At 43.7% G+C, this 14,167-nt stretch overlaps 1 protein-coding gene across 1 annotated transcript in view; it reads left to right on the forward strand.

Annotated features, from left to right (window-relative positions):
• LRP2 (LDL receptor related protein 2) overlaps window positions 1–14,167 on the forward strand; it is a 449,269-nt gene that overhangs the window by 349,783 nt on the left and 85,319 nt on the right. The window contains exons 65-68 of the mRNA XM_063932587.1: window positions 707–835; window positions 3,810–3,941; window positions 4,167–4,298; window positions 6,273–6,416. Coding sequence (XP_063788657.1) covers window positions 707–835; window positions 3,810–3,941; window positions 4,167–4,298; window positions 6,273–6,416 — 537 coding nt within the window. The remainder of the gene's footprint in view (window positions 1–706; window positions 836–3,809; window positions 3,942–4,166; window positions 4,299–6,272; window positions 6,417–14,167) is intronic.

A 14,167-nucleotide genomic window follows, 5' to 3' on the forward strand; every position in this document is an offset into this window, starting at 1 on the left:
TAATGATTTTAAGACTATAGTTTGTCAAAATTCTATGAAGAAAGTAAAGATTGCTGTGTACACTACGATTTATTCATCAGTAGTGATCCCATACTGATCGTATACTATATGGACGGGCTCGATGATCACTGAGAAGTACTGTGATCACATTGTGATCATATTACTTCCTCTTTTGCGCCATTAGCTGTGCTACTGCGCATGTGCAAACGGAGGTTGGCTGCTATAAGGAAATGCCATCTGGAGATGGCGTTGGTGCCTGGGGTCAACCTGTCGAATACATAACAATCCCATATAAAGTAACTTATTGGGCTGCGGCTGCTGTCAGATATAGAGGGACTGTAGCAGATATCGGAGCTATTCCACAAATATACTTTAATAAACAGTCCCCTTAGACTGTAAACTCCGATGGAGCAAGGATTGATGTGAATGACAATTCTTGTATGTACATTATAATAATGGCAACTATATAAATAATTCATTTTTAAATAGATCGTATTTATGTCCATTTTGAAAAACACACACAAAAACAGATAAAAGCTGAAGTACCAAACGTACTACCTGTTTTTGTTTCCACCTTGCAATAAATTAATTTACTCATTTTGTTAGTTACCACTAATGATGTAATGCTGAGTATGTTTATGGTTTAATATAATAATTTCCAACATTGGAAAAATGATGAATGTGGAATATTGTCTTGTTTTTCCAGGCAGGCCACCCACTCCTAGACCATGCAAAGAGGAGGAGTACAAGTGTGGCAACTCTTACTGCATCCCTCATCACTATGTCTGTGATAACTATGATGATTGCGGGGACAGTTCTGATGAAATTGGGTGTTGTAAGTATATATTTTTTCTAATTACATCTATAAGAACCTCATTGTTCAGTTTGCCTATCACTGTACATGCTCCAAAGCCCAGCATACACAGCTACGGGAAGTCCAGAGTTGTACACATCTCAGGCACCTCACTACAGAAGGGCCGTAATGGAGCATACTTATAGAGATGGTGTCTCACTTAATTTCGGGCTCTGCAGAGCTGGCAGGAAGCATACATTTATTTATTCTCAGACAGATCTCTTGCATCAAGGATAGGGCTGGTGGAAGTACACGTCAAGTAATGGTGATGGCTTTAAACCCAAGCGTATGGACAGGGTTGGTAGGGCCACAGAAAAGTGTATGTCTTTGCCTACAGGTGAAAATACACATTTAGTTTCTTGCACAAAATGCCCAAGCAATTTATGACTGACTTCAACTCTAATCAGAACCTTAAAGTTATACATGTCCATAATGGACATGCGTGACTTTAAGTCATCAGAAGACCCAATGATCAACTTTCTGCCATGACATCATATGTGAGGGGCGTTGGAGCCGGCCTAGGACGCATTAGTACCCTGCTGCAGAACTGTGTTCTGATTCATGTTTGTAGATAAAGCAAAAAAAAACAAACAACTGGGCAAAACCATGCTGCACTGCAGGTGGGGCAGATGCATATTTGCCGATTTTGCTGAGGGGGCAGACCGATCAGCGCATACGAGGTGTGGCGGGCGCAAAAGTAGGCAGTTTGCGGGGCGTGAGGGCACGATTGAATCATCAGGGCTACGCCCTCGCTATACAGTGCCAAGAAAACAGACATTGCAGAGCAGAAGATGGGGATACAGTAATGTAATTCAGCACAAATCACGTTATCGGGCCCCCTCGGACCACTCACTTTTGCTCTATAAGTAGACAACCGAAGGGGTGGGGGTGCAAGTAGCTGGATGGAGGTGCGGGAGACATGCCACCTTTCCAGGGGGCCGTGAGAGGATGTAGTTATGTGACCGGCAGTCAGGAGACCACCGGTCACAACACCGACGGCTACATCCCGTCCCCGTCCCCATCTGAATCCCGACAGTCGGCATGCCACCTAGCAGGGACTATTCCCACTCGTGGGTGTCCACAACACCCATAGAGTGGGAATAGAACCTGTGGCGAATGCAGCTCGCCACCATGACCGAAGCGTGGCGAACGCAGCGAGCCCACAAGGGGCTTCGTTGTGCTCACCCCTGCCCCTGCCAGCATTCTGCCTGGATCCCGAGGTCGGTATGCTGACCGCCGGGATCCCCAGTGCCAGTAATGCATACCCAACCCGCTGTGAGCACCACCCTATTTTCGGGAGTCTCACTGCCTTTCCGGAAGAGTAGAAAAGTATGGGCAGATGTAACATGTGCAGAGAGATTTAGATTTGGATGGGTAGTGTACAAACTGAAATCTAAATTGCAGCTGTCTAACATTTGTGGACCACATGCAAAAGCAGCCAGTATTTACCCTGCACAGAAACAATATAAATGTATTTCCTCCCTTTGCATGGAAACATGGGCAATGGGCAAAACCATGGGGGTAATTCAGACCTGATCGCAAGGGTGTGTTTTTGGGCAATGTACAAAACCATGGGGGTAATTCAGACCTGAATGCTAGGGTGCGTTTTTTGCATCCCTGTGATCAGGTAGTCACCGCCTACAGGGGGAGGGTATGGTATGTGTGCAGGTGATCGATCGCATGTGTAGCAGACCTGCACAAACATAAGTTTTTGCTCAGCCCAGGACTTACTCAGCCGCTGCGATGATCGGGGCTGGAGCTGACGTCAGAAACCCTCCCTCCAAACGCCTGGTCCCTCCTGCGTTTTCCCGGACACTCCTTTAAAATGGTCAGTTGCCACCCACAAACGCCCTCTTCCTGTCAATCTCCTTGCGATCGCTGGTGCGTTCTGAATTTTTGCACCATCCCATCGCTGACCGGCGAACCCCGTTACTGCGGACCGTCGCGCCTGCACATTGCATACGCATGCGCATTTCAGATCTGATCGCAGGCTGTGAGAAAATGCAGCATAGCGATCAGGTCTGAATCGGCCCCCATGTGCACTGCCGGGGGGGGGCAGATATAACATGTGCAGAGAGAGTTAGATTTGGGTCGGGTGTGTTTAAACTGAAATCTAAATTGCAGTGTAAAAATAAAGCAGCCAGTATTTACCCTGCACAGAAACAATATAACCCACCCAAATCTAACTCTCTCTGCACAAGTTATATCTGCCTCCCCTGCAGTGCACATGGTTTTACCCAACAAATTTGCTGCTACGATCAGATCTGGATTAGGTCCAGACACAAATTTACTTACAGTACTTTTTTTTGCTTTACTTCCAAGCATGAATCAGGTCCTGTTCTCATACTGTACATCTCTCTCTAGTATAGCATCCTCTTTTATTAAGAAAAATATAAATAGAAGAGAAAGGTAAATGCAATTTATATAAATCTATTTCTATGTTGCCCCTTGAGTAATGATTCCGTAACATGTACATATATGTCCATTATGGAAAATACATCACTACTAATATTGATAAAATACACATGAACAGATGCCGCTTTAAAATAAACATCCACACAAACAGGAAGAGGTGCTTCTCTAAAGGGCGGTTCTAATGCCTGGAGAATGAGGACATTCAGCGCTTCATATGTATACTGCTTGTGTATAGTGCTGAATTCAGCTCTTGTCATATGTTCAGAGCACTGATTAGTCTGTTAGGGGTATATCTACTAAGATTTGTATTTCCCCCGTGTTTGACCGAGATCAAACACGGGTGATATTGATCAGACACCAGTGCTTTTTTAAATCGGACTAAAACACAGGAATTACTATGTTCCTGTGTTTTAGTTAATCATGTTTTCCGATGGTGTGCTTGTGTTTGAGCTGCATCAGTACAGCTCCCTGCCAGTTAAGTTGATTTAACCAAGTTACTCCATCAGAAATTATATGTTTAATCTGTTTTACTCCTAATTAGACATAGGATCTGGACGACACTGTGGTGAAAATATCTGTGAGCACAATTGCACTGACTTAGCTGGTGGTGGATTTATTTGTTCCTGCCGACCAGGATATAAAGCCAGTGAAACTGATCGAAATTCCTGTATTGGTAAGTCATAAGTGATCATTTGTATATTGATTACAGAGAGAGAACTAAATTACTGCTCTTGATGAATGAAGTACATTATCCTATTATCTTATACCCGCTCACATATTCAGCAAAAAGGAAAGGATCAGAAAGATGAAAAGTCTTCCAAACCTTTGTCAGGTGCTACTGTTACAGGAAATATATGCAATCTATTATTTACAAACCTTACTGTCCTTTTGTGTTTAGATATTGATGAGTGTGAATTATATGGAACATGTCCACAAGACTGTAAGAATACCAAGGGAAGCTATGAATGCTTCTGCACTGAAGGATTTCGATCTGTTGGAGACCAAGATGGAAAGCAGTGTGCCGCTGATGGTATGCACAATGTATATAGGATACTGCAGCATTAATTACTGGAAATATAACTAACATTACTTTGGGTTACTCTGCTGATATATACTGTATTTTTCAGCAATCTATGACTATAAGAGACAGCAAATTGATCAATGGTTAAGTGACAATATAATGAAGACATTGACACGGATCAGTCTTCCCAGCTCATTAACATTCTTTTATACAGAAACCATTTTCTGGCTCATGTTTAAAGCAGTAGTCATCATTAGCCGTGTGCGTCGGAGTAGGTGCTACATGGCTACTGATTACAACAGACCTTTACAATCACCCGAGCTGTTACTGCACAAACAATGGGGGCAGATGTATTAACCTGGAGCAGGCATAAGGAAGTGATAAACCAGTGATAAATGCACCAGCCAACCAGCTCCAATATGTAAATTAACAGGATCTGATTGGCTGGTGTGTTTATCACCTTGCACTTATCACTGGTTTATCACTTCCTTATGCCTCCTCCAGGGTAAAACAACTGCCCCTATGTTTCCTAAAATATTTTTATTTTCCATTACTTGTAGTTTCGATGAAACAGGTAAAATTAACCTTTCCTAGCGATGCATTTTAACATCTGCTACGCTCTTCTTCTGTCCGCATTCATGTTGCCACTTAAATGCAGTCACAGTAAATTTTCTTAGATAAGGGGTTTGCGGAAATATTTGTTTATGGAAATTGTGTTTGATGGGATCCGAGGTTCCTGTAAAGACATGTCATGATGATGAAAATGCTCAGCTAGAAAATAAAAAGAGCAAAAAATTTCAGTATGTTAAAAATATTTAGAATACAACGTCATATTAAAGTATAACGTTAAATGTCTTAGTCCGGTCTTGAGAAGCTTCTGAACCACTGCAGGTCAGTCTCTCCCAAATGTGAAAAACGTCACTATATTATCATCATTGTTTGCATGTGTCAACTAGTGCATGCTCATACAGCCATTTTATTATCGATTATTATCATACAGTACAGCCACTTCATTATTAGTCATTGTTATAATAGCAAGTTGATCATCAGTTAACGTTAGGGTATTAGTGCTTTAATTTGTTACTTGCCAGGATATCCATAAAAGTATTATTTAATTAATAGAGTTTAAGTAACACTTAGGGGGGTATTTACCAAAGCTTTAAAAAAGAGATAAACTTGTGAGAGATAAAGTACCAACCAATCAGCTCCTAACTGTAATTTTTCAAACACAGCATGTAACATGTAAGGCAGAAGCTGCTTGGCTGGTACTTTATCTCTCACAATTTTATCTCTCTTCGATAAATGCCCCCCATAAGAGTAAATGAAGGAAGATGTATATAATTAAGAAAGATCGCCAGCAATCTCACAAAAAGTGCATTTTCAGCGCTTAATAAATTTGGGAAGCTCCATGTTCCATGTCTCCTGCGTAGACAATTTATAAATGTTGCTGATATGGAAAGTATGAAAAACATAAAGAAATCACAGTTTTCTGTATTTTCTTTTAATGAGAATTGTGATGATACGGTAAATCCTGTGTGCAACCCCCCCCCCCTCCCCTCCTTCCCCCACACACCTTTAGTACACACACCGAGTGGCAAGTCCATAGGTTACGGAATGATCCTTCGCTCTCAGTGTCAGAAGACTCAAGACTCACCTTTTTGTAGGTGCTCTGATGAATGGATCACCAGTGGGCAACTAATATCCTACTTTGTGCAATGTGTGCTGCCATCATGTGTGGTAGCAGCTTTCACCACAGTTACTGATTCATGTCTACAACCCTGCCACATCACTGGCAGCTGCTCCAAAAGGCAAGTTGCCAATGGTTGCTCTATCAGTGGTTCCTGCTACTGATCCTGATTACTGTATAAACTTTCAGCACTGCGTGATATCATGGAGATGTGTATATATATATACAGGATAATAACAGTAAGCACATCCATACATAGAAGAGTACATGCATTATTGTGTATCATAATGTTACAGGCATCTCCCCGTTACTGCTGTTGCCGGACAGTGTGCGAATAAGAAGATACAACATGTCATCTGAAATATACTCTGATTATATTGAAAATCAGCAGCATATCCAGGCCCTGGATTATCACTGGGACCCTGAGGGAATAGATCTCAGTGAGTGTTCATGCATTTATTTCTAGCGTTACATCACTCTGTATCCTTATGTCTCTGTTACTTGTTTATAATGCTGTATATTTCTGATGTGTAGCCACAAATGGAGCACAATGCCTGTACATGATCTGATTTTATCATGTTCAGACATGACAGTAAATTTGAAGAGTATATTTATCAAATGGAGAAAAAGATTTAAAGATGATACTTATTAATCAAGTCCCGCAGGTAGAGATGGCCATCAGCAGATGCACCAGTAGTGGTCATCACGGGGGCTCTCCTGTCATAACTGCGGAAGCTATTTGCTGCACATTTAGAAAGGACAGGGATGGGAAAAAGAAAAAATGGCAAAGATCATCATGATGTCAGTGATTGTTCAGTAAAACATATGGAAATAAGCAGTTGTATGTACAGCGAGCTTTATTTTAAAACATACACTATGGGCCTAAAGGGCCCTACACATATCACGATGCGCCGCCGAAGTGCCCGACGGCCGATACGGCCGACGAGCGACCCGGCGGCGGGGGGGCAGTGACGGGGGGAGTGAAGTTTCTTCACTCCCCCCGTCACGCGGCTGCATTGAAGTGCAGGCAAATATGGACGAGATCGTCCATATTGGCCTGCATGCACAGCCGACGGGAGACCAGCGATGAACGAGCGCGGGGACGCGCATCGTTCATCGCTGGAGTCTCCACACTGAAAGATATGAACGAGTTCTCGTTCATTTATGAACGAGATCGTTCATATCTTTCAGAAAATCGGCCAGTGTGTAGGGCCTATAAGTCAGACCTGATCGTAGCAGCAAATTTGTTAGCAGATGTGCACCGCAGGGGAGGCAAATATAACATGTGCAGAGAGAGTTAGATTTGGGTGGAGTGTGTTAAAACTGAAATCTAAATTGCAGTGTAAAAATAAAGCAGCCGGTATTTACCCTGCACAGAAACAATATAACCCACCCAAATCTAGCTCTCTCTGCACATGTTATATCTGCCCCCCCTGCAGTGCACATGGTTTTGCCCATTGCTAACAAATTTGTGCTACGATCAGGTCTGAATTAGGCCCTATATGTCTGGGACCAACCATGTTATTGCTTAATTGACATACAGTATAATTAAATATCCTCTAATGACTCCAGTGGAAGATTGCCTTGAATTTCCCTAGCCAAAAGTGATGAATCAAAAAATGTGTTCTATTTTAGTAAATTGGAAACTGTTTTATCACTTATGGCCACCAGAACTTAGGTGGGACCTGTACAATATACAATAGAATGTAGATTGCACAAAGGCAGTATATATGTAGATCTATATATCAGGCTGCATTTGTGTGTAAGGGTATCAAATATGTAATATAGCATCTGGTAAAGCAGTTTTAACACCCATACCGTGTATGGAATCCTCTTTGACTCCTGTTTCGGCCCGTGCAACCTGTGGCTCTCCACGTGTTGTGGAACTATGTTAGAGGGATTAGAGGATAGTGGTCCAGCAATGAAATCACCATGTTGATGCTAATAAGCAGTATCTTTTGGTGAGAATTATCTTTTTTATCCTAAATCATATATTTATCATTATCTTGAGATGTGTGTATACATCAGTAATATGTTACTTTCAAAGCGAAGTGCCACTGTCCACTTCAATAAATTTATACAAAGAATATAGAGGGGCTGGGACATGTGAAGTTGAACTATACTGTAGGTGCACTTAGATCAAGGGAATTAATATGTAAGGGTCAATATTATAAACCCATGTTACTGATTAGGCTGGTGTTATTTGTGTTAAAATATAACTTTTATTATCAGTAATAAGTGTCTATAATAGACACTGTAAACAATGGTCAGCAAAATATAAAGGTAAAGGATACGGTTGAAGAACTTATTGCTAATGTCTTGTGTTCAGACTTTTGAGTTTGCCTTGACAAAGTACATTAGCAAAACGCATCGGCTGCCGTTTGCTTATGCACTCTTAACATTGCTGATTTCCTCTAGATGAGGACTGCTTTTGTGCAGTATTTCTAAACTATTATTTAAAGAGGTACCATCCAGTGGAAAATAAGTTTGTATAAGTGATCCATTTATTATTTCATATGTGGCTGTATTATGTAGGGACTGATAGGCACAGACCTTGCAGTGCCCCAAAATGTTTCTTTTTGCACCTATTACTAATAACTGTGATTGAACTTGTGAGAATTACCCTTGCAGACACCGACAGGCTCATTCCTTCAGTCAGGGGCGGATTGGGAACAAAAAGCGGCCCTGGAAAAAATTGTACTAGTGGCCCCACATGGGCAGCACCAGAGGTGTAAGGTCTAGCCATGGGCCATGGCAGCAACAAGACTTTCCAGATATTATGAGCACATTATATGATACACCTTTAGAATTTAGGAAACTACCGTATATACTCGAGTATAAGTCGACCCGAATATAAGCCAAGGCACCTAATTTTACAACAAAAACCTGGGAAAACTTATTGACTCGAGTATAAGCCTAGGGTGGGAAATGCAGCTCTAGCCGTACACAGCCCTCATACTGCCAGATATGCCCCCACAGTGCCAGATATGCCCTCATGCTGCCAGATATGCCCCACAGTGCCAGATATGCCCTCAGGCTGCCAGATATGCCCACAGTGCCAGATATGCCCTCAGGCTGCCAGATATGCCCCACAATGCCAGATATGCCCTCATGCTGCCAGATATGCCCCACAGTGCCAGATGTGCCAGATATGCCCCACAGTGCCAGATATGCCCTCATGCTGCCAGATATGCTTCACAATGCCAGATGTGCCAGATATGCCCTCATGCTGCCAGATATGCCCCACAGTGCCAGATGTGCCAGATATGCCCCACAGTGCCAGATATGCCCTCATGCTGCCAGATATGCCCCACAATGCCAGATATGCCCCACAGTGCCAGATATGCCCTCATGCTTCCAGCTATGCCCCACAGTGCCAGATGTGCCAGATATGCCCCAGTGCCAGATATGCCCTCATGCTGCCAGATATGCCCCACAGTGCCAGATATGCCCTCATGCTGCCAGATATGCCCCACTGTGCCAGATATGCCCCACAGTGCCAGATATGCCCCACAGTGCAAGTTACTTACCCATCCGTCGCTCCCGCGCTGTCTTCTGAAGGAGGGACACGGAGGGCACAGCGCGCGGCTCTCCTGTGTCCCTCCTGCGTCTCCGGCGGCAGCGGCGTGTGTGTGTTAAAGGAAGTGCCGGTTCGTGCACTTCCTTTAACACACACACGCCGCTGCCGCCGGAGACGCAGGAGGGACACAGGAGAGCCGCGCGCTGTGCCCTCCGTGTCCCTCCTAAATACTCACTCGAGTATAAGCCGAAGTGGCTTTTTCAGCACAAAAAAAGGTGCTGAAAAAGTCGGCTTATACTCGAGTATATACGGTATATAATTCTTTAGAAAGATATATTTTCTTGCTTATTACACCAACTGTATCCCAATCACTATTCACTCAATCTTATATGTCAGCCAAGCAGGCAGACAGAGCATACACTAGATCATCTGCAATCACAGGCTAAGTGGCAAAGTCATTTTCATATATGCAAATTGTTTGGCATCTTATTCATTATAAATAGGACCACATGTACTCAAACAAAACAGGCCCCGCGGGTGCGTCGGCCCACCGGGAATCTTCCCTGTGGACCCTATGGCCAATCCGCCTCTGCCTTCAGTACAGAAGACTGTGTGATTGAATAATGGGGGCCATAAATCTATAAATGGGTACACACTGGTTCCGACTCTGCTGACAATTTCTCTTAATGCCAGTTCAAGCGATATTGAGCGTACACACACTGCAATCTTGCTAATGACCTAATGATATATCGTATCGCTTGGACGCATACGATTTATCGTTGTTCATGCACACACTAAACAACCATCGTTATGATCCCCTTGAAATGTAAACTTGAGTGGCATGAAGGTGACGTCAAATTGGACCAACATATCGTATGTCGCCCAGTTTGCCATACACACTAGGCAATGTGCACAATATTGCTAGGTTTGACGTGCAGCAGGGACGACCAGCGACTGCCGCTAGCGACCAGTGTGAGCACGCAATCACCCATACACACTGAGCGATGAAGGCTATTTATCATTATGAACTGGCAAATCGGCCCAGCATTGCTCTAGTAGCTACCTAGCTTCCCTGATGCCTATCTGGAATGTCAGTGAGTGGACACTGATGAACAGTGCTTTCTCGGGGGATCAGCAAAGACCAGCAGCTTCAATAACTCGAGAGAGACTCAACGATTCTGATCATTTTTGGATCGGAATCAGGGATTCGAGATTGTCCAATAAACTGAATTTTGTTGATCACCCAGGCATCGGGAGAACAGGGAATTGCCCTGATGCCTGATGTATGGGCCCATTGAGGCCGGAAAGAGCTTATATCTCAATTACAGTGCAACAGTGTATAACTAATTAATTATTATATATTAACAACATATACTTTTACTGGGGTTGGGTATGGTATGTCGGCTGCCGACACCGGGATCCCGGCAGCATCCCCTTTTACTGTATATATTGTACGGAGAATCTTATTCTGCTGACAGGATTTTATCCTACAGCAACTAGATACAGTACATTGTGGAAGTTTTACAGAATAATAACATGACAGATATTTACCCTGTAGCTTCAATGCACTCAATTAGATAATCAAGTAGGAAGAAACCTGGCATTCAGACACTATTTATAACATCAGCTGAAGTTATAGTTCTGAATATTATAGTGATATATTACTATAGGGGAACTATAAAATCCAAGTTATATGACACAGATAACTACTGTGACATGTAAAAACATAATACCATATAATTGTCTAGCTGTGAATAATTTTCTCTTGAAGAATCTAATTTTCTCCTAACTATCACTGTGTCTGGGGGATTGCTGCATACCTAGAAGATTATACAATATATCTATCTCAGTTTTCCTCCATGTACTGTCACTGACAGGTTCTAATCCTGCTGTGGATTCATAGTAAGGCTGGTACCACAGAACATTAATACCTGTGGTACCAAGCATTCACTGCCAACCTCTGTCAAATACGGTATGCTGGGGTTTGCAGCTAAATGACTGGTGAGACAAATAATACATGCCTCTGATTTAGACCATGGGGTAAATTTACTAAGATGGGAGTTCTATTTAAGATGGGATGTTGCCCATAGCAACCAATCAGATTCCAGGTATTATCTTCTAGAAGGTGCTAGATAAATGAGAAGTAGAAGCTGATTGGTTGCTATGGGCAACATCCCATCTTAAATAGAACTCCCATCTTAGTAAATTTACCCCCATGTATCCTAATTATATAATGCAAGTGTATCGGCTCACTTATTGCTTTTCCTTCTATACTTTTAATAAAGAACTACTTTAAAGGGACTTTGGGCCTAATTCAGACCTGATCGCAGCAGCAAATTTGTTAGCTAATGGGCAAAACCATGGGGGTAATTCAGATCTGATCTGCGCATGCGTATGCACCGCTGCAATGGGCATCAACGCCCTGCGACAGGATGGTCCAAAAAATCAATTTGCAGGTGCGATCGCAAGGAGATTGACATGAAGAGGCCATTTGTGGGTGGCAACTGACCATTTTCTGGGAGTGTCAGGGAAAACACAGGCGGGATCAATTGTTTTCAGGGAGGGTGTCTGACGTCAAATCTGGTCCCAATCAGCCTGATGTGATCTCAGCGGATGAGTAAGTTTGTGCAGCTCTCCTACACATGCGAACGCACACCTGCACAGCGAAAACCCACTCCCCCTGTAGGCGGTGACTGTCTGATTGCAGGGCTACAAAAAAAGCTGCCCAGTGATCAGATCTGAATTACCCCCCATGTGCAGTGCAGGGGGGAGGCCAGATATAACATGTGCAGGCAGAGAGAAAGTTAGATTTGGGTGGGGTGTGTTCAAACTGAAATCTAAATTGCAGTGTAAAAATAAAGCAGCCAGTATTTACCCTGCACAGAAACAATATAACCCACCCAAATCTAACTCTCTCTACAAATGTTATTTCTCTTACGTCCTAGAGGATGCTGGGGTTCCAATTAGTACCATAGGGTATAGACGGGTCCACTAGGAGCCACTGGCACTTTAAGAGTTTAATAGTGTGGGCTGGCCCCTCCCTCTATGCCCCTCCTACCAAACTCAGTTTAGAAAATGTGCCCGGAGGAGCCGGTCACAGCTAGGGGAGCTCCTAGAAGTTTTCTTAGATTTATTATTTTCTAGAGTTTGTTATTTTACAGGGAGGCTGCTGGCAACAGTCTCCCAGCTTCGTGGGACTTAGGGAAGTGGAGTAGGGAACCAACTTAATAGACAGTTAATGGTTCTCTACTCCGCTGACAGGACACTGAGCTCCTGAGGGTGCTGATCGCTAGCCCACAAGGCCGACCGCTCACTTCCGCAGCACGTCCACCACCCCCTAACAGAGCCAGAAGATAGAAGGTGGTGAGTACAGCACCGGCATCCCGGTTAGCGGGTCGCCGGCGGATATGACAGGCAGCACAAGGGTGAGAGCGCAGCTCTGACGGCTGCGCTCTGTGAAGGCTCAGCAACATGCACTGTATGTAGGAGCTACTGAGGGGCGTCCTGAGCCAGCGCGATTAAAGCCTACACTGGTCACATAGTTAACGGGCTAATTCCACTGATAACACTAATACCTCAGGCCAGTATAAATAACAAAGTGCGGGAAGCTGCGCTCCATTGCAGGGGGCGGGGCTTCCCTTCAGAGCGGATCCAACGGCTCACCAGCGCCATTTCCTCCCTGCAGATCTCCACACAAGACGCTGACAGGGAAATGCTGTCCCTCCACATAACTCCAGCACCTCTGCGGTACCAGGGGGTTATAGATTAAGGGGGAAAGAGTGTAATAAGTATACTAGCTACCCAATTAAGGATAGTTAGTCAGCGCAGGACTGTTAGCTTAATAACAGCCTGAAAGGGCGCGGTGTGGCTGGTTCCTCATACTCTGTGACTCTCTGAAGGTACTCTGGGGGAAACTGTGTCTGACATTTTCCTGTGTGTGTGTAAGTATGCATATCTCACATTATAATGTCTAAAGATTTTGTGTCCTGTGCTGCAGAGTGTTTATCTTCTCCTGGGGAGTCTATTCCATGTACTCAAAACTGCAATATACTTTCTCAGCCTTCTGAATCTGAACCCCCATGGGTGGATTCATTAAGGGGAATGATGTCCCATATTTCAACAAGGATATCGCATACTGAGAAAATCTGTGGAAGATATGATGTATTCAGCTCCCACTGCTTTGTCTAAAAACCCACCTACATACCCACAGAAACATACACTTGCTCAGATAATGCAAGCTGACACGGATACCGACTCTGATACAAGGGACGGTGAGGGGGATATGCAGGAAGGGGGGGATGCATCCCTTGCTAAAGGGGTGCAACTGATGATTGAAGCCATTAGGGATGGTTTGCACATTACTGAGAAGGTACCTGAACAGGAGGAGTCCTATTTTACCGTAAATAAGAAATCCTTGCTTACCTTCCCTGCTTCTAAGGAGTTAAACTCCTTGTTTGACAATCCTGGGAAAACACAGAGAAAAAATTCCAGATCCCTAAAAGAATTCTCATTGCTTTCCCTTTCCCTGAAGAGGACAGAAAGAAGTGGGAAAACCCACCTATAGTGGACGCTTCTGTATCTAGGTTGTCTAAAAAGGTTGTTTTACCTGTACCTGATTCAACCTCCTTAAAGGAGCTGGCTGACTGTAAGATTGAGACTACGCTCAAATCA

The sequence above is a fragment of the Pseudophryne corroboree genome, chromosome 7 (assembly GCF_028390025.1).
Source record: "Pseudophryne corroboree isolate aPseCor3 chromosome 7, aPseCor3.hap2, whole genome shotgun sequence".
In the NCBI taxonomy this organism is placed as follows: domain Eukaryota; kingdom Metazoa; phylum Chordata; class Amphibia; order Anura; family Myobatrachidae; genus Pseudophryne; species Pseudophryne corroboree.